The sequence below is a fragment of the Hippocampus guttulatus genome, chromosome 19 (genome assembly GCF_054856545.1).
Source record: "Hippocampus guttulatus isolate MCC_2025c chromosome 19, RoL_Hgut_1.0, whole genome shotgun sequence".
In the NCBI taxonomy this organism is placed as follows: domain Eukaryota; kingdom Metazoa; phylum Chordata; class Actinopteri; order Syngnathiformes; family Syngnathidae; genus Hippocampus; species Hippocampus guttulatus.
The window spans coordinates 4,802,599-4,825,399 of NC_141279.1; the positions used below are offsets into that span (position 1 = coordinate 4,802,599).

The 22,801-nt window shown below is 44.7% G+C and overlaps 2 protein-coding genes across 2 annotated transcripts in view; one reads left to right on the forward strand and one right to left on the reverse strand.

Moving 5' to 3' along the window:
• Positions 1-633, reverse strand: part of cox10 (cytochrome c oxidase assembly factor heme A:farnesyltransferase COX10) — a 42,622-nt gene extending 41,989 nt beyond the window's left edge. The window contains exon 1 of the mRNA XM_086139133.1: positions 494-633. The gene's annotated coding sequence lies outside the window, so the exon portion shown is untranslated. The remainder of the gene's footprint in view (positions 1-493) is intronic.
• On the forward strand, positions 217-22,122 carry LOC147189703 (heparan sulfate glucosamine 3-O-sulfotransferase 3A1-like). Its single transcript, XM_086139135.1, has 2 exons — positions 217-958; positions 20,186-22,122. Exons 1-2 carry the CDS (start codon positions 393-395, stop codon positions 20,805-20,807), a joined length of 1,188 nt encoding a protein of 395 aa, XP_085995261.1. The 5' UTR covers positions 217-392; the 3' UTR covers positions 20,808-22,122.
• Positions 22,123-22,801: the final 679 nt, after the last annotated feature.

Below are 22,801 nucleotides of genomic sequence, written 5' to 3' on the forward strand. Positions count from 1 at the left end.
ATCGCTCGTTACCACACACCTCCGCTACTGGAACGAGCTGATAAAACTTGATTTCATTTCAAAACGACCACAGGTGCTCCCGCCTTTCTAGAATATGATTGGCCACTGTCCTCTTTTGCCTTTTCGTGATTGGTCAGAAGTTGTGTCCATCAACGATAACGCTCGAAGAGAAGTTTACAACCGTGCACACGTGAGGTACCCGAGTCAGATGTTGAGAGGATGCAAAAGTCACTTGTCATCTTTCAAAAAAGAAACGAATAAAATAAAGCCATACGCTGATTTGCTGCAACGGGTTTCGAACGTAACTTTACGCAGCAAATATTTTGCAGCGGTGTGGATGAACTCGTCGATGTCTTCATGGCAACGAGACGACTCGATGATGCGCGCTTAGCATGGCGGTGGCCCCCGCAGCGACCACCCAGGGATGGCGCACGCCGGTGAACCGGACGCGCCAGTCCCGGAGAGTGGCGCTTATGCTGGGCTCTCTGCTCACCTCTCTCCTCCTGATGCTCCACTGCCTGGCCGCACCGCTGCGAGCCACCTCACGCCGGGCAGCCGCGGAAGAGCCGGAGCCCGACTCCTGGAGGACGGCTGAGTGGAGAGGCGCGGAGGAAGCGGCGGGTTACGTGAGCTCCAGGGGCTTCTTGCGGGGTCTCGCGGACGATCGAGGCGGCCTGTCCGTTCTGGATGCATCGGAGAAGATGGAGGAGGCTGCCGGCATCCTACCGGCGGTGGGGCAAGTGGTGGCCGGCCGGAGGGCATCGCCGAGGCTCGCGGGTAGACTCAGCCCGCTCGGCGAGGGCGACAAGAAACTGCCCCAGGCGCTCATCGTCGGCGTGAAGAAGGGAGGCACCCGGGCTCTGCTGGAGTTTCTGCGCGTCCATCCGGACATCAGGGCCGTTGGAGCAGAACCGCACTTCTTTGACCGCAACTATGACAACGGTCTAAAGTGGTACAGGTAAATGTCCCACTGTGTTGTCCTGCATTAGAGTACGATTGAAATCAGTTTTGGGGGGCGAAAATGACACTTGACGTCTAAATGCTAAATTACGTCTTTTTTTGTGTTGCTGGTTTTTATTTATTTCTATACCACATCAGACCATATGTCGTTCAAGCTATTAGAAAACTGGCTTTTGCCTGAATTTGACATACTTAGTGTTGAATGTATATTAACAGTATGGTAGTATGGAAATTAACCTTTTCTTTGAAAATTTGCTTTGCATGACGTCTGACGTATGAGAGGGGGGTTTCATTCGAAAATGTTGATTTTTGTTTACCCAAACCATTGCATCAGTACCTATTAATACAGGGGGAAAAGTTGCTTTTAAACTTTAATATATCATGTCAAGCTGCCAATCTAATAAGTGTCAGTGTCAATTTCTGTTTGCATGCCATTAGACTGCAAATTTGAGAACTGAACGCAACTTTTTCTTTGTTATCGAAACTGCAATGCCTTATTCATTTACTCAACTCCACACAGCGTGCCATGAGTTCAAGCCGGTTATACTTGACTATTATTTGAAACAACAATAACTGAATAAGCCGAGAACTTTCAACCTGCACTTGAGATTGGATGTTGACCAGTTAAACACAAACTTTCACTCTCGATTAAAGTATGACTGGGACAATCCGACGGAATGGTTAAAAATGTAGCAATCATTTTCTGATAGCGATTAGTTTCAGCTGAAATTCAAGAATAAGAAATATTGGTCCACATAAGTGTGCAAGTATTATAAGCAAGTGCAAAGCAGATTGTATGTGATATTTTTCTATTGTCTATTTTTGTTTTAAAAAGGTTAAAGTCAGACAATAAAAAATGAAATAAAAATAATAAAAATAAATGTGCTTTTTTTTAAAAATAAAGCACAAATTAAAAGAACTGAAAACAGTCTCCATTAGTATTATTTTAAAATTACTGTAGGAGGTAAAGTGCACAATTAGAAAAGAAGTGAGAATTATATATTTTTCCAACAGTTATGTTATTTAATCAAAACTCAAAACAAGACTGCTTTTTTTTTTCTAACAACTAAAAATATTTCACAGCTTAATTATTTTTTGTTTATGGTGATTAAACAAATTCGAAACAAATGATCTCCCAACCCCAATGATATTTTTTTACAGTATTTTAAAAAATAAAATAAAAACAATGACTTACCTCCTAAAAACCAAAACATATTAAACAGTGTGTGAATTACAGATTTTTTTTTACAAAACAAGTTGGCATAACCTGCAAGTTAGCCCAGCCCCCCCCCCCCCCCCGATAAAAGCCTTTCATGGTAAAATTCCAAATTTGTGATTAATTTCGTCTGTCACGGCGAGCGTTGTGGGTTCACGTTTCTGCGGCCAGGCAGGGGAATAATGGTATCATGCCCCCCACCCCCTCCCTCCTTCATTCCCATTAACTCCACAGTGTGTCTAATGGGGCCGTGCTATATAGAAGGATTAGGGGCCATGATAAAGGTTACCTGGGTGTCTCAGGAAGAATAAGTCACCTTTTGCGTCGAGTTAACTATGCCATTAGCGAGCCGGACCACCAAACTTTTTTTTCTCCGCAGTACACACACACACACACACACACACACACACACACACACACACAAGCTGTCTGGCTACATGCACACACACACTTTCTCTCTCTCTCTCTCTCACTCACACACACCTCCCTCTTTGTTCCTCCATGAGAGTGAACATTCTCTTTTTGCCATCACTCTTTCTCACCCTTCTGTTTACCTATTCATCCATTGTGGAATTGCAGGGAGGGGGGGGGGGGGGGGGTTATATCCATGAGGGTCCCATCTATCCCGAGACGTTGCCAAGATTCCCCGGAATTTTGGACCCCTACCGCCAAGGACGGCGCGCTGCCACCCCCCCCCCCCCTCCACCTCATCCTCCTCCTTCGCCACCTCCTCCTTTTTCATGCTGCCCATTTAGAAGAGGAGCAGCCTTGAATGGCAAAGAGGAATAAATAAGTGTTAAAACAAGCAGGCCCACTCGGCAGGAGTTCATGTGCTGGAGTGCTGGCCTTTGATTGTGCCCCTCACCCTCCCTCCAACACATCCCCCCCACTTTAGATGGTAAGTGGTTGGCACGGGGTCACGGGGAGGCATGTAGAGGCTTGTGGTTAAAGCCGGAAAGGTTTCCGCATTTTTACCCCAGGTTGCTGTTCGGTGCACCGACACGGAGTTGAAGGTACAAAGTCGACCTACCAAGTCGCAGGTTGCGGAGGTACCATGACAAGCCCCTTTTGCTCATGTCTGGGTAGAACTTGTGCTATTTTGCTGCGTCTTTCACAACACTTCCCACCATTAGGTAATTAGATGCTTTTGGTTGTTGACTTAACGATTTTGTACGTTATAACGGTAGTTCATCGGAACCAAAATCAGCGAACGGAAAATGGAAATTGTCCCATATCTAAAACAAAAGGTACAAACTAATGAAAATTGGGTGAGGGGGGGGGGCAGCTTCTCTCACCTGTTATGCCAAAAGCTGTTGTCAAAGCACACCAGGTGAAGTTTTTGTTCCAATTCGACGACTTTGACGGTAGCATCGGCGGTATGGCGGTGTAACTTTATTTTGGCATCCTGATTTCATATCTGACTCCAGAAAACTTAATGTATTGGCAAGAAAATGCCAGCTCATTTTTGCAAGGCCAACTGCGTGAAAGCAGTGAAATGTGAAACTCAGCCATCAATCGGACCATTTCATGCCGTCAGAGTTTCGTGTCGAGGAGAAAACGAGTTTGACGTCTGACTCGTCTTAATTTGAATCCTCACATCCAAAAGCTATGTCATCCCTCGTCTGCATGCGGGAGGCGCGCATCCATCGCAGGATCTTTGTTTATCGCCGGGGGCCAGGACGGGTCGCCGGTGCCAATCCCTCCTCGATGGGAACCCGCCGACCATATTTTAACGCCTCCTAAGCTCTTAATGGGACATGGCAGCTCCAACAGGCCTCCTTCTCCAGCGCCCCCCCCCCCCCCCCACCACCACCTCGCACCCCCGCCTCGCACTTGTCCCGCTTGTGGGAATTTCCACCCGGTGCCCCCAAACAGACGCTCACATGCCGAAAAGCAATGCTGCAAAAACGCTGTCGTTTGTCATAAAAGTGGACTTTTTCCACTGCGTGCCGCCTCACTAATATTCTTGCTCTCACGTGACAGGATGAGCAGACATCATTTTTTTTAGCTGTAGAAATGAAACTGCGAAGACCATCTAAAAATCATTCATTATTTCAATCAGCTCCTTAAAAAAAGATTGAATTACTAACGTACAGTACATGCCGGCATCAATCAGCTGTTGCATCTTCAAATGTCTTCCTCCATGGCCTGACTGCAATTGTATTTATCGAAAAATACAAATAAAATTCATTGGTTTGATTGATACTTTAAAAAAAAAAGAACAATTCCAACCTATTTTTTTTTATTTTAACTTTAACATCCTTCCTTCTCCCAGGGTGACTGCAATTTTTATAACTGTACTTTACAGCCCCCGCCGCCCCCCCACCCAGAAAAAAAAACAACTTTGAATGAAACATTCCCTGTTGTGTCTTTTTATTCTGAATTACAATTTTTTAAATTGCTTTTAAAGCAATTAAGCACTCCCAAATTTTGCATTTCTCCTTAATATGATTATAATTTGTGACCATTTTTTTAATCATTCTTCAAATAACAATTATACACTATATATGTATCCATACATATACACATACATATGTGTATGCATTGCCAAATGTATAACAACAGCTAATTCGTTTTTCGACTAAAATTCTTTGCAAGCCATTTCCACCCGTGATCACGATTGCTCGCACGTGTGGGGTGGGGGTGGGGGGGAGCACCTCCTCCCTAATCTGCCTGCCACGGTTCATCTATCATCTCCTCTGGTTGTGGTCCGCCGACAGAAGAAATGTGCTGCTCTCATTAACATGCAAATCCTCATCTAAGGAGAACGGGATCATAATAGCGTCGAAGAAGAAAAAAAAATAGAAAGCCTGTGTCGCGAGGATGTTGCTACCATTAGTTCCTCGACTCACTTGGAAAGCCATCTCGCTCCAGTCTAACATACACTTACTGTAACAATTACCAGTGCGCAGGTTGAGATTAATTGAATCACCGCGCGACTTCCCTGTACTCGGACGCCAAGCGCATCAATCATGGCGCCGAACGCCACGCGGGGACCCCTTCATCACCGCCCTCGCGAGATGCCGGGCCGAGCCGTCGCCCTTCATCTATCAATAAAGCGGTCTGGGGTGGCAAACTCATTTCCGAACACGTTCTCTCGCTTTAATCAAGTCGGCCGGCGTTGCGCGGCGGAAGCTGTCGGCCATCTTTCCCCGCAAACGAACGGCAATGACGGACAAGAGAGAAAGCAGTCGTAGTTAGGCCGAGACTGCGGCTACTCTTACAAATGTAGCGAATGAAAGATAAGGGCCGATGAAGCCCCTTTTATTTTTTTTCTTTCATTCTGTGCAATCTGTGCAAGATTGAATAGAAGCTATTCATGATAAGTCGCACTGTGCACAATAGAAATCAACATCTTTCTATTGACTTGGACGCTACATTCATATTATCTGAACCAATTCCAGAGTGACAGAGTTTGTTCATTTTTATAATCTGACAGACAGACACACACACACGCACACACACACACACACACACACACATATGTTGGGCACTCAAACAGAGGTTGGTGCCTGAGGAGGTTCCTGCCGTCTGTTCTCCGTCCGCGACTCTGCCAGGGCGATTGGCGCCGAGCCGCCCTATCGCCACACAGGCGCTTGCAGATAGCAAAACGTGCATGGCGAGAGTGCCAGCGTGCGTGCCTTCGAGCGCGCTCGCTGTGGATGCTCATAGAAAAAGAAAAAAAAAAACTTCCTTGAACAATCTTTCAGCCTGCCTGCCAGGGGGGGAAAAAAACTTTTTTTCTGTCAAAGCAAATGTTTAAGTCGGAAAACGGAAGATACACGCAGAGCGAGCTTCCTTCTTTTTGTCGCTTTCTGAGTTTTTCATTTTTGACAGTAAAAAAGTGGAATAAAAGTTAGAATTTTTACATTCAAATGTGATTTTTTTTTCAATGAACTGTTAAAACATACACATTTCACGTTGAATTTACGCTACTGAAAAATAATGAAAATATATATATTTTTTACATTAAAAGTGATAGGTTACAAGATATCACACTATTTAAAAAAAATGTAAAAATCAATCTACAAAAGTGGAATATTATAAGATAAATCATCGACAATTTGGCATATATTTTAGGAGCATTTTTTTATTAAAATTATTTTTAAAATACAAGTATAAAAGACGTCACACTATTCTCAATTGTAAAAAGTAAAATAAGTGCAACAATTAAAAATCACACGAATACTTTAAATTTTAAAAGAAGTAAAAATAGTAAAGAAAAAAACAATACAATTAAAATGTATTTTAAATGTAAAATATTTTTCAATTGCAAAATTTTAATAATATTAATAAAGCTATCAATGTGACGCTGTTTCCATCTTGGACGATTAGATCGATCAAAGTGTATTTTTCCGTATTTCTGCACGCTCAATAAAAAGTGACCCCCTGAGCACTCCTTTGGAAATATGAATCCCAAAATAAAAGCTGGGTTAAGATATGGGCTAATACCTCATAAAAGGCGCGACAGCTGCTAAGCGGACCGGAGATATGATGGGAGGGTGGGGATTCTTGGCGGGTTGGGGTCGCACAGGTTGCCGACTTGTGTACACACAAACGCCGAAAGTGAACAAACAACGAAATCCTTGAAACAATGTAACATGAGGAGGAAACCCTTCGCAACCATCTGCTGGAGCTCCCAGGGTGGCACATTTAGCAGACCCCCTCAAAAGTCATCAATCGGTTCGCCGCTTAGCTTCAGGCTAGCTGGCCTGCAAGTGTTTTAACGATTTGCACAAGCCTAACGAAGAATCCCGATGACAATTACAAATATGATACTACGAGTTTGCATGTTATGCCCGTGCCTGTGTGGGTTTTCTCCGGGTACTCCGCTTTCGTCCCTCATTCCAAAAACATGCGTGGCAGGTTAATGGAACCCTCGAAATTGTCTCGAGGTTCAGAGTGTACCCCGCCTCCTGCCCGAAGACAGCTAGGGGACCAGACGGCCTGGGGCTGGCTCACAAGTGGCCTAACAACAGCTCTTATTTTAGCCATGAGTGCGTCAGGTGCTTGCGATCCAGGTGGAGCAACCCTGCACCTGCTACCTGTCCTCATCCCCCCCCCCACACCCCCTCCCCAGGGCAGATTCCCCACATGCCGCAGGGCAGCTGCTGACAGGCACTACTTTGGAGAGCCCTGCATGGGGCCTCACAGGTTCAGCTGCTAAGGGAATGTAAGGATGTCAGAGGGGGCGGCGGAGGTCAAGGAGTTGGCGAGCGAGAAGGTTGCCGCCCGAGGTGGAGAGCGGCTCGGGGGTTTGAATGGCAGTCGGCGGCGCGTTGCATGCCTACACCGGGGAGGTGAGCGTCCCACTTTTACAATCGCGACCCCCTCGATAATCACTTTCACAATCCAAAGGCGGCTCAAACCAGATCACGTTACATTCGTTGGGTGTACCGCTACAAGCCCACCCGAGACACACCCACCCTCCACCCCCCCCCCCCCCCCGACCTCCGCTGAGGCTCCACTTCACCTGCCGCCTCCCCACTCGATCCAACCTGCTGCTAACAGATGTGACACACTGCAAGGAAAGTGGAAAACACGGTGCACCAGTCACACCGCAGCCAGTTCGTCTAGCCTGGGGTGGTATCCTCAAAGGCTGCGTCTCCTTCACACTTGACATTTATAATTTACAAATAGAGCAGGAAAAGGCTTAAACGTGTTTCGCCCACGTGCGTGCAATGACGAAAGAGCAAATGTTTTGTTATCTCGCGTTATCCGGTTCAAATTGGGCCGATATCGGTTTAAACAGTGTCGGGCGAAGTGTCCTCTGAAGACACTCAGAAAAAAAAAAAATTAAAATGTCCGCTTCTAAGTAAAATGGCTGATGGGGGTTTATTTCGAAATTAATACTGCAGAACTGTGAGACAATTTCTAAAGTAGAGAAATTTTCTCGAGTAAAAAAAAAAAAAATTCCCTTAAATGTTGTTTTTTTCAGGGGTGAGAGGGTGGGGGGGGCATGATTTAAAAAAAAAAGGTCTGGATTTAGACACGCCTACCAAATTTGATGTTCCAATGGGAAACTGGTTTGGAGGCTGCATTCATAAAAAATACAATTCAGAAGGACCCCTCTGAGGCAAGCTTTAGGGTTGATCCTAAAATGTCCACTGTTCGTAAAATGGGCGTGTCTTTTTAAGCATGGCTTCTGCAATTTTTTTTGTGGGTCTCCTCCTGATCAACAAAATTCACATTACAAAGAAAAATGGCTTTTACAGCAAAATTGTTATTTTAGGGTGGCGTATACTCAATCGCGAAATTTGGTTTCGGGCTATGAAAAATCTATAAAAGCTGATTTGTTTATCGCCAAAATAATAGCAACAAAAACGTCCGTTCTGAGCCTGACTTATTGGTTTTTCTCCACCATTGTCAAGCTTTTGGCTGGTCAGGAATTCTTTGAACGCCCACTGACTTATTGAACCTATTGTTTCCTGGTGTAAAGGTGTCGACCCCACACGCCCCGGATGACTTTCTTTTTATGGGCTGCTTTTATGTGGAAAGCGGACACCTCAAGAACGAGGCTTAAATCACCTTTACGGTCAAATCCATTTTTTTCCGACCATCCCGTATGCGCTCCTCCTTCACCACTCCCATCTTTTTCCCTCCCATCTGCTGGCATCCTTCCGCATTGTGAGCAACATTAAATCATTGTCGTTGGCTTCGAGATAAACGATTCAGCTGTGTCTTTGTCTTGAGACTGCGTGAAGCAGCACGTGGCTCATTGCTAAAAGGTCAGTTTTGTCCGCCCTGTTCCAAAGAACTGGAAGCAATTATCTTTTTGAGCCAAGTACCTAAACAATACATATATTTTTTTAAACTTGGATCAAAAGCGTAATTGTTGAATCACAAACGAAACGATTGTTTGGACTGAATTAGGACCGCCATTTTGAGAAGTCATTTTAACTTTCAGGCATAGAGTGGGCGTCTTCCCAGCGATTTGCAAGATTTTATTCGCTGTCATAACGGAGTCATCAATAAGCAGGGGGAGCGTCGGAATCGGTGAGAGTGGGATGTACTCGAACAGGACGCCCGCCTGTTCTTTATCCACCAAGTACGGGGCCCCCCAACCCACATCAATTATTCACCTGGCCAATTAGCAAAGCTGCATTATTCACCCGGAAGATGCGACAGGCGTCCATTAACGAAGGACACTCTCTTCCCGCGTGACACACCATGTTCGAAAGCCCACGTGTTAAGTGGTTTACTGTACTTTGATCCCCCCACCCCCTCATGCTACATCCACACGTGGATGATGACGTCCTCTGCCATTTTGTTTTGTAGCAGTCATTTTAGAGTTATTTTCAAAGTAGTTTGAAAATGCAACCGCAGAAGGCAGTTAAACTTTGAGCTATTGTTTTCGAGAGACCGCAGTGCGAGGGATTAGAATTTTTGTCAGAGCATACGGGCGGAGCAATGCAGTCAAGATTGAAGATTTAATTATTCTTAATTCAATTTTTTTTTTTAAATTTAGCCCCTAAAACCAGTTTCAACAACCAACGTCAAATTCTATAAACATGACTATCATGAGTGGACCCACAAAAACGCTGGATAAAGCCAGGCCAGAAAAAAGAAAAAAAAACAGGATATGAGCCATTTTGCTTTGAAGTTGCCATTTTATGGTCTATTTGGCTCTTCAAAAGCAAACTATTCTTGGAAGGACAGATTCTTTTCATCTGATTGCTTCCAAATTTTAACCATTTGTCACGGACGGATTGACGACACAAAATTGCGTTTTTGTCATTGCGTGCGGGCGGCTCATGGTGGCAACGTTTCAAAGTTCATAAAATGCGAATCTCTTTCTCAGTCAATACGGATCTTGGCCAAACATGCACGATGAACCGTACACCTCCTGATAGAAACGTATACATGCAATAACTCCTTCGCTTTAATCAAGCGCCGCTTCCCGTAATTATACATCAACATCCAGTCAGCTTGTCACCACGATTTATGGATCCTCAAATCACCGGAGAATCTCTTTTCCAGTTGTCCTCGCTTTCCGCGGATCGCCGTACAGTTATTTGATAAGAGCCATTTATTATCATTTGCTTATCTGTATAATTGATGCCCCCCATGTGAGCCCCTGCCGTCATGTCATTGTATAAACCCTCAAGTTGGATGTTCAAGAAAAAAAAGCTCATGTCCATTATTTTAAGAAAGGATGTAGCCTTAGCCGGGTTTGCTTGAGAACATCTTCACCTTTCGTAAGAGCCTCATTAAGTCTGCCGAGATGCAACCGCATCGATTGTGCTCTTTTCGGATTCACCTGCGGCGCTGATTTATGGACCTTCGGAGACAAGCCGATGCAATTAGGCAGGAGTTGTCAAGCTAAATCCTCCCCCCCGCCCCCTTCCACTCCACCAATGCCGCCGCCACGCTTTGACGACTGTGCGCCGGGTGAAACATTGCATGAACGGCCCACACGGACCCTTCCTCTGACACACCATTTGTTACCGTCACACTATTTTCCACTCAGCAGCCCGCCGGCGCTAAATGTTATTTTGCACTTTTTCTGGCTTCTAATCGCTGTCGGCCTGAATCCAGCAGCAGCAAGCAGCAGCCGGGATATCCACCCCCCCCCCCCCCCCGACCCCCTCACTCCGCACCCACAAAAAGCTTTTATGCCAGCTTCGTCTTGCATGCACAAAACGTGCCTTGGAAAAAGCCGCCAGCTAAATTTCCTAATCAACCTTTTTGCCCGATCATGTTAAAAATCTTTCAGTATAAAACTCAAGTCAACCCACCCGCCACTGTCATTTAATTTATTTTGCCGCGTCAATTGTTTTATTCTTCTTCTTATTTTTTTTTGTTGTTGTTGCAAGATTACAAAAAAAATTGATGCATGTTTTCAATTGAGGATTCGTCATCGGGTGGCACCGAAGCTAATGCAATGGCGGAGTCAATCGTGCGGACCATTCATGGTGCCCATTTATATTTTGCAAAACAATATATCAACATCGATTAATTATCTATTTATATTTTAAGGCGATATTGAAGTCGGTTTCGAACAAATTTGGATTTGCACCTAAAATTGTGTTGTTGTTTTTTTTTTTTATGCGTGTTTGTGAGCACGTTAGTCTTTATGCTAATTTGTCTGACAGCGCTTCGCATTGGCCTTAACTGTCGGGAAAATGAGCGCCGTTAATGCACGGCTCATTTGGCTTTGCGGCTTATCTTCTCATCGTGTATCTTGTGAAGGATGTGCTTTCCGCATTCATTGTTTGAATTGTAGTGTGGACAGGCAGAAGCGTTTCTCCACGCCCGCATCCGTTAATTGAGCCCGGCGGAGTTCTATCTCAATGTTAATGTGCCTTTTAGGACGATGGTGTCAGAGAGGAAGATTGAAAAATACCCTTCTGATTGATATTGTCAATTATCGGGTCTGTGAATGCCTCATTTACCGTATCCATGGCGACGCAAACCATGCTTAAACAAATGTAATTGGCTTGAAGACAGATGAGTTAAATTGTCTTCATAAATTGTCTGGTTGTGCTTCATTCACCTTTCGGTAAGGCCCGCCCCAGAAATGCAAAGAGATCAATCACATTGCAGAACCGAAGTCCAATACAATTTATTGAGCTTGCGTTTCTAATATTTATCTTCGAGAAACACGAGAGGGTTAGGACGCCTCACCGGCGAGGGCGACCTGCACTACACTGCGTCCTTTGTCCTCAGGCCCCCAGTCATGCTATTTTATTCCAAACGCCATCCGTTTCCACACGGCGAGGCCCAACAGGCTAAAACATTAGCACGTTGTCAACGGCAGCTCACACACCACCGTCCTCTGTTACACTTCATGTTGAGCCTCGAGGATGGAGTTACCTCGCTACAGTCTGGTGGAGGAAGAGTAGGAAGACCCCCCCGGCAACCCCATGCTTTCTCACAATGTGGGCGGGGGGGTAATTGAGGGGCTTCCCAGCCGAGCCGCCGGCAGCCGCTGGCTCCAGTTTGGCCTGGAATATTTTTCACCTTTTTCTCACCGCGCCATCCCGCCTTGCCGGTCTCGTGTAACGTGACCTTAAACACTTCCTGCTTGTTATGGTAAAACGTCTCCAGAGACCGCACACTTGATTTATTGTAGTAAAGTGCTGCTGTTTTGTTTAGCAACCGAGTTGACAAGTGCTCAGCAGTCTTCAACCAGAGTAGTTTTGGGTGTTTGAAGCTACGCAGTTGACATCACTACCTGAATTGTCTTTAATGATGAGAAAAAATAAATAAATCTAATCTTGTGAGACAAAAATAACATCTTTAGAGAATATATTGCGATTTTTAGGGCAAAAAGAATAATGCTGCAATTTTACACCAAAGTCATATTACGATAATACTATGAGGAAATAAGTCACAACCTCGCAGGAGTTAACGTTAAAGGCAAAGGTCTGATTTTGAGAGGTCGGGTAAGTCAAATAATTGTGATATTATGAGAATTTTTTTTTAAATTATAAATGCAGCATTCAAATGCATTAACATACAAAATAATTTAAAAGCAAAATAAGTCAAAAGTAGTTTTCTAAAATTTCTAAAAGATTTTGCAAAATTATAATCAATGTATATTTGGAAAAAATGTCAATCTCTCCCCCCCCCCCTCCCAAAAAAAAAAAGTAGTAATTTAAGGGGAAAATGTCAGAGGTTTCGTGGTTTATGTTGAGTTGTGCTAAGTGGGGAGCACCCGTAGTTGTTAATCCTGTCTGTGGCGCTCTCGCTGTGGCTTGGCACGAAAACGCGGGAAGCGACGGACGCTGCCAGGCGCTTTGTGTTTCCGAGCCTGGGAGAAATGGAACGAGGAATGGCGGAACACACGGAAAAGAAGAGCTGGCATAATCACGTTGACGCTCTCCCATGTCACGCCGGACTCTCACGCCCGCCTCGACTTTCGTCGCTTTGGACAGAAACCGAAGCCGGGTACTTTGCACCGACGGGTTTTTTTTTTAGCTATCTCGTAAACGTGCTGCTTCTCCGCGAGCGAAGCGCACGCCTCCGTTTTAAAATTTTTACTGCCAGATATTTGGCTTTCGCTGCGCTTCGACTCTCCGCTTTCATACTCAGATGAGGTTTCACTGCTTCTCGCCCTTGTGAAATGTCACCCCAAACACTTTATTTCAACCTTTTCCGCAAAACGGCTCCAGATAACGCAGGACTAATTCATCGGCAAGACCATTTACGTGCCTCTGTAGTTGCTGCTGTTTTGGTTAGCAACAGAAAGTAAACGTTTCCAACGCAGAAGTTTGTTCTTTGTGTCTCTGAATTGACCTTTTTTTTTTTTATCCTTGGTCTGGTTCCGAATCAAGTCTTTACCCACTGAGCCACCTCTTATCGAATAGACTGAGCAATAGAAACCCAAGAACCTACGAAAGGGGTAGGATATGAAAGACAAGAATTACGGCAAAGGGATTTCCGGCGAAAGGAATACGAAAGAAGGAATAACGGGTTTGGATTGTCTTTTTGCCAGTGAAATACTTTTTTTCGCAGCTTATGGATCTGTTATCGCACTCGAGTGCGAACGTTTGATTTTCACTCACCAACGGGCTCATTTTGGAGCGCGTTGCCATAGTAACCGTCCCAAAGACAAGTGCTGCTGGCTAATTATCACAGAGCGTACCACCCCAACTCCAAAGTGCTATTGTGCACTCCATCATTTTTACTTGATGTATTCAAATCAGGCTTATGTGGCGCATTTGAACGCCCTCAGATTAACTCAGCACCAGAGAGAAAAATATTGGCTGGTGGGGGGCAGTGGGTGGGTTGGTGGAAGCGGTCGTCCTAATGACGCCACATTGACCATGTAAGCCAACATTCCGGGGAGGACAATACGTTAAAAATAAGCTTTGCTATTAAACGTTAAGGTATCTTATCTTTCCGCGAGCCGCTTAAACCCGCTAAAAGCTGACTTGGCAAAGAGAGGAAGTGTCAGTGAAGCTAATCCTGCTCGAGTGTCATCGCCGCAAAGTGGGTCAGGGAAGTATGAAAAAGTAATGCGAGGGCTTGAAATATGCCTTTGCAGCGGGCCGCGAGAGTGCACGGACTGCTTAAAAAGAACACAGAGCTCCAGGCAAGAGTGCTAATTCCTCAAGTAACAAACAAGCTATTAGCCAGGCTAATAGCTCGCGTCAAAAACAATTTTGGAAAGTAAGCTAGTGAGAAGATGACCCAGAACACTGAAATGACCTGCAAACTTTTTGACAAATCTTTCATTCTGTTACTTTGCTGTTACCCGCTTTGGAATTTGACAGCTAGCATACGACAGCTAGCATACGATGCAGATGTGAACAGCTGCAAAAATTGTATTTCATGTCGGACAGATCCTCTATCGACAGTATCAATCCATACTGTGCTCTATTAGCAATTGGGAGCACAAACTTGTACTATATTATGCATAGCATATTTCGGATGTTTCGAAAGAAGGCAGCGGTACGGCATGTGACTTTATCAACACGTTAGCGCCTCACATGCCAGTTCATCCAGTCCCTATTCAGGCTCTAAAATAATACACTTCTAAGTTGAGTTATGACACATCGGTGTGTCTTTATCCTTCCTCACCCGAAGCCGTCTTCCTCACGCCGCACCTCACTGATACACATTCTGGCTGAATAATTCACCGAGCACGTTGCCGTAAAGATAAAGCTTTTTTTCTATTTTTTATTTTTTGCCCCTCTCCCTTATGCAATAAACTGGAGGCTGACTGGCACTGCACAGTGTGGCGGGGGGGGGGGGGGGGGGCAGATCCTGTTTTATAAATAAATTTATAAGGACGCACCGGCAAAAGCTAACTCTATAAAATTTTTACTCTGCTGGATGGCGACAGCTAGTTCGGTACGGGAAAGAAAAATGAGGATAAACTAGAGGGCAAGGTGAGTACTGTATTTATTTTTACGAGATGTTATTTCTACGATGAGAACGTGTGGTACAATATTCTCTCATAGTCCATTTATAATCCATATCTCACAAATAGCACATGTCTGATTATTATTTTTTCTTTCCTGCGTCATTTTTCCGGCCTCTAATATTTGAGGGTGAGATGGATGTTTTCCAAGTGGAGCCCCCCAGATGAGATGGATTACTATGGCGAGAACCCAGAAGGACAAAATCGGCTTTTTCTATGGATTTTTTTTTTCTGTGACAGAAGAAAACACCATTATGAAAATGAATATTTGCATAAAGATGCCACCGGACACATTCAGCAAACCCTCGACAAGAACTGTACCAAAGCAGATAAGCATACCACAAAACATGTTCATGTTATGGCAGTTCTACAAAGCGGAGTACCAGGCAGACTTTCCCATTCATTAAAGCAGCGCACCCACACCCTTTACACTGCTACCACCCTTTAAAAAAAAAAAAAAAAAAATTCAAAATAAAACCCACTTAAAAGGCATTGCTTTGAGTCATGCAACAATAAAACTGATGACAAAAAAAAAATATCAACATATTACAACATAAGACATTTGCCCAGAAAATGTTTTGGGCAAAAGATCATCCGATGACAATTTTTCTCTCTTTTAGTAGCTTAATAGCTACTAAAGCACAATACAGTATATTGTAAAAATAGTCAAACGTTCTGTCATTCATATGTTTGTTCTTGTAAGCGTCAAGATACCAAAAGAGTTTTTATTGGCCCATTAATCGGTTATGGGAATTTTATTGTGCCAAAAAATCTGAATCAGCTGCACCCGCCAAAACATCAATCACAATGGGGCCCTTGTTATTAATATTGACAGGACCCGCACTAAATTGCCCAATACTTGCTTGTCCAAAACAACAATTGATGTTCATCGCTGCCTTTCCAAATGGTCTGTCGAACATCCACACACAGATTGCGCAACTCTATGAGACTACTTCCACCCTCCAAAAAAACCCCCCAAAACAAAACATGTCAGTAACCATTTTGACACAGTCTTGGATATATTCGTCAAAAGATTCAAAACAATGTCGGGATCAAACCCTGGCAGCCATGAGCTGACGTTTATTTGGATTTTTTTTTTCTGAGTTCCTACCCAGTGAATAAGCAGGATAATATAAAAGGTTTTCAAGATGGTATCTTTGAAGGAAAAAAAGCACCACACACAAAAGCAAAATTCTCCAGACTGGCAGAAAACAAGCGGGGTGGCGCATGAGAACCGTCCGGGGGTAGGAAGCAATTTGAAGAGACTAGACAATTACAAGATAAGAGAGCCATCATCCAGTCTCTGGGAGAAAAAAAAAAAAAAAAAAACATGCGGCGTCGACGCCGTCTGGGAGTCATCCGCTGTGGAAATGACAGGCTATTTTTTTCTTGATAAAGAAGCAAACTGAGATAGCGACGTCACTCGGGCGGAAAAACGAGTCCAAGAAAAAAAAAAGTCTGTTTTTAGAATAACCGGAACTTGATGGTGAGATTGATCGAAATGTCCATGATAAATGTATTGTCGCGGGAACACATTTGAAAAAAAAAAATACTTCAGAGGAGTATGACGAATATCCTTGAGCCACTGAAACATTTTGAAAAATGCCGTCTGTTCTTTGAAGGTTGATTTGGATTAGTTGGAAAAATCTGGCGTTTAGGGATAAAAATGTTGGCAAACTGCTTGCCACGCTGAAACGTGCAACGGTTTGATTGAAATAAATGGACGGCCAATGTGCCATAAATCCATTTTAATGTGTCGTGGTGACAGATAACATATGTTGAAGCTATTAGGGTGAGAAAAAACAGGCATCTACCTCCGTGTCATTTCGACGCTGCATTTCCCGGTGCGGTGGGGGGGGGGGGGGGGTGAGGGGGGGGCTGGCAATGTATCTGTGAGTTGGTTCTGTGTTCACATTTGATGATGATGATGAATGCTGTCCAAATGTTTGCTCATACTGGTAGAAATAAAAGCTAGCAAAAAAACATCCTCTGGACGGAATATTCTAATGTATTGTAACATCATGAGATGAACATTCTTGCACTCTCAAACTTTAAAACAGTTCTTGGTTAAGACCAAGTGCGTCCGTGGGTGCCAAATTGTCTCTATAGGCCCCATCCCAGAAGTGTTTATTTAGTTATTATTATTTTTAATATATTGACATTTCAAGGAGCAAATTGAAATCTAGTTGGCATGCCTAGCACGACCCACAAAAAAAAGTCAAGAAACGGTCTGAAAACAAGGAATCTTTTTTTTTTTCTATAATCAAGCCACCACCAGAATTTTAGGAAAATTCAGCCCTCGAAGGCAATCTCACTTTGCAACATAAGATTCAGAAGGCATGTAGATTATCAGTAGGCCCACAAAAAAAGTATCAAGAACACATGTCTGGAAACACAGACCATAGTTCGCATGTTGAATTGACCCAGAATCTCATTTAAAATAAGTGAACATATTTAGCCAATGCCGATCATATTCTACTTTTCTTGCCAAACTGGAAGCAAAGCGGGTCAAAATCTTGAACGTTCAAAGCCTGGAGACTTTCCTCCTCACCACCAAGCAAGCCATTACTCGAAATCACCGCCGCGACCTCCTAAGCTTGCATCCACTGACCTGGAAAATCTGCGGCGGGGTCCGAGCCTCGCCGAGTCGGCCTTTGCTTGGCCGGCAAACAGCAGAAATATTGAGCCAATTACAAGATGATTATCTGCTGGCAGTGGCAGTGGAGTTCGCTGCGGGTGTGAGTGTATTTATGCCTGCCTGGCAGCGGGAGCAGGGAAAATGAATCAAAAGGGCCTGCCGTGTGAAGGAGGAAGCACTTCTGCCTCCTTACCGCCACTTGTCCATTGACAAGACGCTGGCTGCCGTCCAAAGCTTTTCGTTTCCTGGAAGGACAACGCCAGGAGGCGGCTGCCGTATTGTCCGCAAGACCCGGCGGGGCATGTAGGCGTTGATTTTGCGGCTTTCGTATGACAGGCAGACATGAGTCACGTTCGTTTACGAGCGGCGGGGAAACGAGCGATGCATCCGAGCTATTCGATTTTTTGTTTTTTTTTTATCCGACAAAGACAGCATTGAACGATGAAAAAGCGAGGGCATGCTTTCGAACCAGCAAGTCCTGGCATCCCATTTGTTCTTTTCCACCTGTGACGTCAGAGTCCTGACAGGTTCACAAGACGTTCCTACGCCGGCATCCAAATTCCTCCAAAAGTCATCTTGTTCTCGCTGTTTTTCTTGCTCGCCTCCCGAAGGAAACCCGCGCCAGCAAGATGGAAGTTTGATTTAAAGCGGTCAGATGAAGACGTCAAAGTCAAACCTGGAGGAGCGGTCAAACACTTTCTTACGCCCGGTGAGGTCAAGAAGCGAGCACGGTGCTAGCTCTGGACTGCACATGAATTGGCCAAGCTGACAGACGTAAAAGGGAGCCCGGGAGCAGAAAAACAGTCTTCAAACAAAGTGGAAGAAGGATAACAATTATCATATTACAATCCCGCTCTTTCAAACTGGACATCTGAGTGGACTCTTTCCTGGTTTGCTGTCCTGTGAAATGACGCGCGATGACTTGCACACTTGTTTGGCTTCGTGTCACACACACCACACACCGCCATCCACCTCACTGACCCTGAAACTGCCCCCCCCCCCAACCGAGTGGCCTTTCACACCCCTCGTGCCTTTGCTACATTGACCACAGAACAAGCATGACGCTCGCCATCAAATATGGATGCCTCCTTTAGCGCAGCCTCATCTCTTTTTCATACACCCAATGATGTTCTCACGCGTGTGGTTGCTTTTCCTCGAGCTGAAATTAGCGCGCTAGCGGCGGGAAGGCCATTTATCAGTGCCGACATCAAGCTTGATGAGAGAATTTCCAGCAGGCATCGCTGTGGAGTTTTGGGGGACATTAGTGACTCAGGTTGTGGGAAGCGAGGTCCAGCGACTTGCAAGACCCGATGTAGCTCGTTAGCTAGCATTAGCCCATCGTAGACTTGCTGTGGCCATTTGTAGATGCTGCTATTCTCTTTCTCTCAACTGCTGTCCTGCCTCTATGACATTTCGGAAAATTCGTGGTTCGATTTTGTAAAAAGCAGAACGTTACCATAACAGAACTGGACTGCAAGGTACTTTGGATCAAGTAGCCTGCAGGAAGTAGCTTCAGACTTGAGTTTGGCTGGGCGCTTCGCGGGACGTTCGACCCAGCGGCCACTTCGGCAGCTTCAGTCCTCGCCTGGCGAGGCCGATGAATAATTGACGTCTGCGTTCTGTACTTGGGTGAATTTTAAAACTGCATTCTGCAGAGGTTCTAAATGGCGGAGAAAGAGGTGCTGTTAATCATTCATGGTTTGCTTTTTACCTGCTTTGCTTCGCGTCGCCGGATGGCGAGTGCAGAAAGAGTGGTTGGGACGTTTCGCCAAGAAAATGTCTTAGCGCAGCTTTGTCGGCGTAAATATTTGAGTCTGGATTTATGACGCGGTTTTCATCAGCGGGGTTTCATTTCAGGGAGGTTTGGAATCAACGGTCGGATAAGTAGAATTGCTTCGCTCCCGGCTTCGAGCGGAATCACACCACCCGCCACCGAATTTCAAATAAACTTGATGAAGCACGAGAAGTGAGAAAAACACACGCAGGGCTGATGATGTTCATCTTTGGTTTAAACAGGTGATCAATTATGCCGAGAGGCCCTTTAGACTTTTCAAGATTTCATAAGTGGGCTTCACATTGTATAATAGCCAAAGTATCCTCTTTCAAAAGTCCTCCCCCGGGGAGCAGCCAGCTTGCTTTCATAAACCCCTTAAAGCCACACGGTGGTGGAATCCTGGAGGTGTTCACCGCAAGAATGTCCCGACATCCCGGGACACGCCGACACTGCAAGAATCAATATTTGCCCGCGCCGCCCTCTCTCAGCAGACACCTGATCAAGATCAAATAAATAAACGCGGTCCCCGTGTTATTCTTCACTGATTGAAGCTGCAGCGGCCTCTGTCACATTTCCTGTGTCCGTGTGAAAGGGAGCCATCCATCCATGATATACCGCTTGTCAGCTCCGAGCTCAATCTCGATACTGACGTTGTACTACTTTCCTATTTTGACGGGATTTCGCACCATCATGTGATTCATTCATTCCCGTCTCTTATCCTGGCAGGGATCTGATGCCCAAGACCTTGGAAGGCCAGATCACCATGGAGAAGACCCCCAGCTACTTCGTGACCAAAGAAGCGCCCGCCCGGATCTCGGCCATGTCGCGGGACACCAAGCTGATCGTGGTGGTGCGGGATCCGGTCACCCGGGCCATCTCGGACTACACTCAGACGTTGTCCAAGAAGCCCGACATTCCGTCCTTCGAGAGCCTCACCTTCAAGAACAGGACTACGGGCCTCATCGACACGTCGTGGAGCGCCATCCAGATCGGCATCTACGCCAAGCACCTGGACAACTGGCTGCAGTACTTCCCCATGGAGCAGATCCTGTTTGTGAGCGGCGAGCGGCTCATCAGCGACCCGGCCGGCGAGCTGGGACGCGTGCAGGACTTCCTGGGCCTCAAGCGCATCATCACTGACAAACATTTCTACTTCAACCAGACCAAGGGGTTCCCGTGCCTAAAGAAGGCGGAGGGCAGCAGCAAGCCCCACTGCCTGGGCAAAACCAAAGGGCGCACCCACCCAGACATCCGCCCAGAGGTGGTGCGCCGCCTCAGAGACTTCTACCGGCCCTTTAACATGAAGTTCTACCAGATGACTGCGCACAACTTTGGCTGGGATGACTGAATGTGGCGAACGACGACATGCCGAATATCAGGGAGAAAGTTCCATTTTTTTATTCTTATTTCCCCTCTTCCACCAATGAATTGGCTAAAGCTAAATTTGCATCTTTACATTTCGCTGTCTTTTCAGTTGAAATGAAGCAGTGGAAAAAAACAACAACGTCTGTCAACTCAATATTTGAATTTGATGAACTCTATTGACATTCCCTGGAACCTGATTTAAAATGAATAGATGCATATACATACAGTATAGATAATTAATGTCACTATATGTAAAGAGAAATATTTGACCAGGTCTAATAAATATAATGCACATAGATAAAAATAGGAATATTTTTTTAAATATATATTAAAAAAATATATATTAATATTTAATATTAATAATAATACTGAGGATGGATGATATAATTCATTAGTAGAAATTAAAATGTGCTTTCCACAGATTTTGCATTTACAGACAAACCCTGCAAGTGATTATCAAAGGCAACATTTCTATTTTCTTTTTTGGTTCGAAACAACAAGATGAAAGTGATCTGCAGTCCTCAAAATGAGAAATATTGAAAATTTAGTTATTATCTTTTGTCAACACCAAAAAAATGCAACGTTCAATCAAGAAACTACATTGCAACTTGAAACTTTGACGTGTGTGACTTTAAATCACAAAGTCAGCATTTTAACTGAATTTTTTTTTGGCTTTGATGCAGAAAATGTCCATTTTTTTGTTTTGTTTTGTTTTTTCCCCCTTTAAAGCTAGAAGTGATCCCTTCAAATATGCAAAGTGTGAGATTGTGTTTCTGGAACAATCAAAATCAGATATTTATGGAAGGACTTGTGTTTGTTTGATGGATGCTTTGCTTTGAATGGCAACAAATGCACCGACTGAGTCAACGCCATATCTTGTATTTAAAAGCTGGCGTACAGTAACAAAGCTGCTTTTGAAGCGAAACATTTTTCTACCGACAAAATCTCAAAAGTATTTTTGCAAATGTATTTATTCCACACGTATTTTGACACTTCACTCTGTTGTGTTTACAGCACAGGCTTCCTTTTCACTTCCACTTTTTTTTTTTTTCCCCCCCTTCCACGCTTGCCGCCACCCGAGCTCCTTCGTCCCGAAGCGGGACTCCAATTTCCTCGGACGTGCCTCCGCTCGATGTCACTTTTAAAGCCTCCGGGGGGCCGCGTGTGCCGTTCGAGGAGCACAATGGCCCGCTTGTGTTCCTCCTTTTGTTGTGTGTGGACTTGTAAAAACAGATGTGCATCAAAAGAAACGCAAACGCTGAAAGGGTTTCTGATTTGAATAAACGTTGTTGCAAATATTGACGTCATTATTTTTCTTATATTGGTGTTTGTTGTTTCAGATGATTTTTTATTTTAATTTTATTTTTTTTAAATATTTGTTGTTTTGTTTTGTTTTTTTACACCCTGGGTGTTGGTCTTTAACTCATTCACTCCCAAAGACGTTTTTAAACGTCTTTTCAGACTTGGTCCAGAATTGGCTGGTACTGAATGAGTTAATATTGTCCTGGAAGCTGGTCTTCTGTCATTGGTTTTAAATATTGTCAATGATTTTGTTTTGGCAATGGCTCTTTAATATAACTATAAACATGCACCCAGCAGGGGAAAAAAAACCCAACCCCCCCCCCACAACAAACACAACCATGACTGCAGACCACACACACGGTTGTGCACCTGCATAGTGTCACCTGTGCTCAATTAACCCTCACCCGGACCACCTCTTTAACTATAACCCATCGAAAATCCCCCTCCCGTTCATCTCCAAGCATGCAAAACACTGAGCTGGGTCTTTGCGCACAAGACGGGTGGGCTACCAAGGCCCCCCCTAACAGCAGCCCCTCGTATGATGATGACGTGAGGGAGGGAGGGGATGGGGGGGGGGGGGTTCTTAGACCAGGAATGCGGGCCTTTCGTTGTGACCACACGCACGCCGAAAGACTCCGACGCGGCGCAGATCGCAAGTGTGTTTTCCCTCGTAAT

Bases quoted from the DNA above. Each gene is read 5' to 3' on its own strand.
- LOC147189703 (XM_086139135.1), top strand. From the start codon at position 393: ATGGCGGTGGCCCCCGCAGCGACCACCCAGGGATGGCGCACGCCGGTG. The intron at 959-20,185 runs GTAAATGTCCCA...TTATCCTGGCAG, and splicing joins AACGGTCTAAAGTGGTACAG to GGATCTGATGCCCAAGACCT.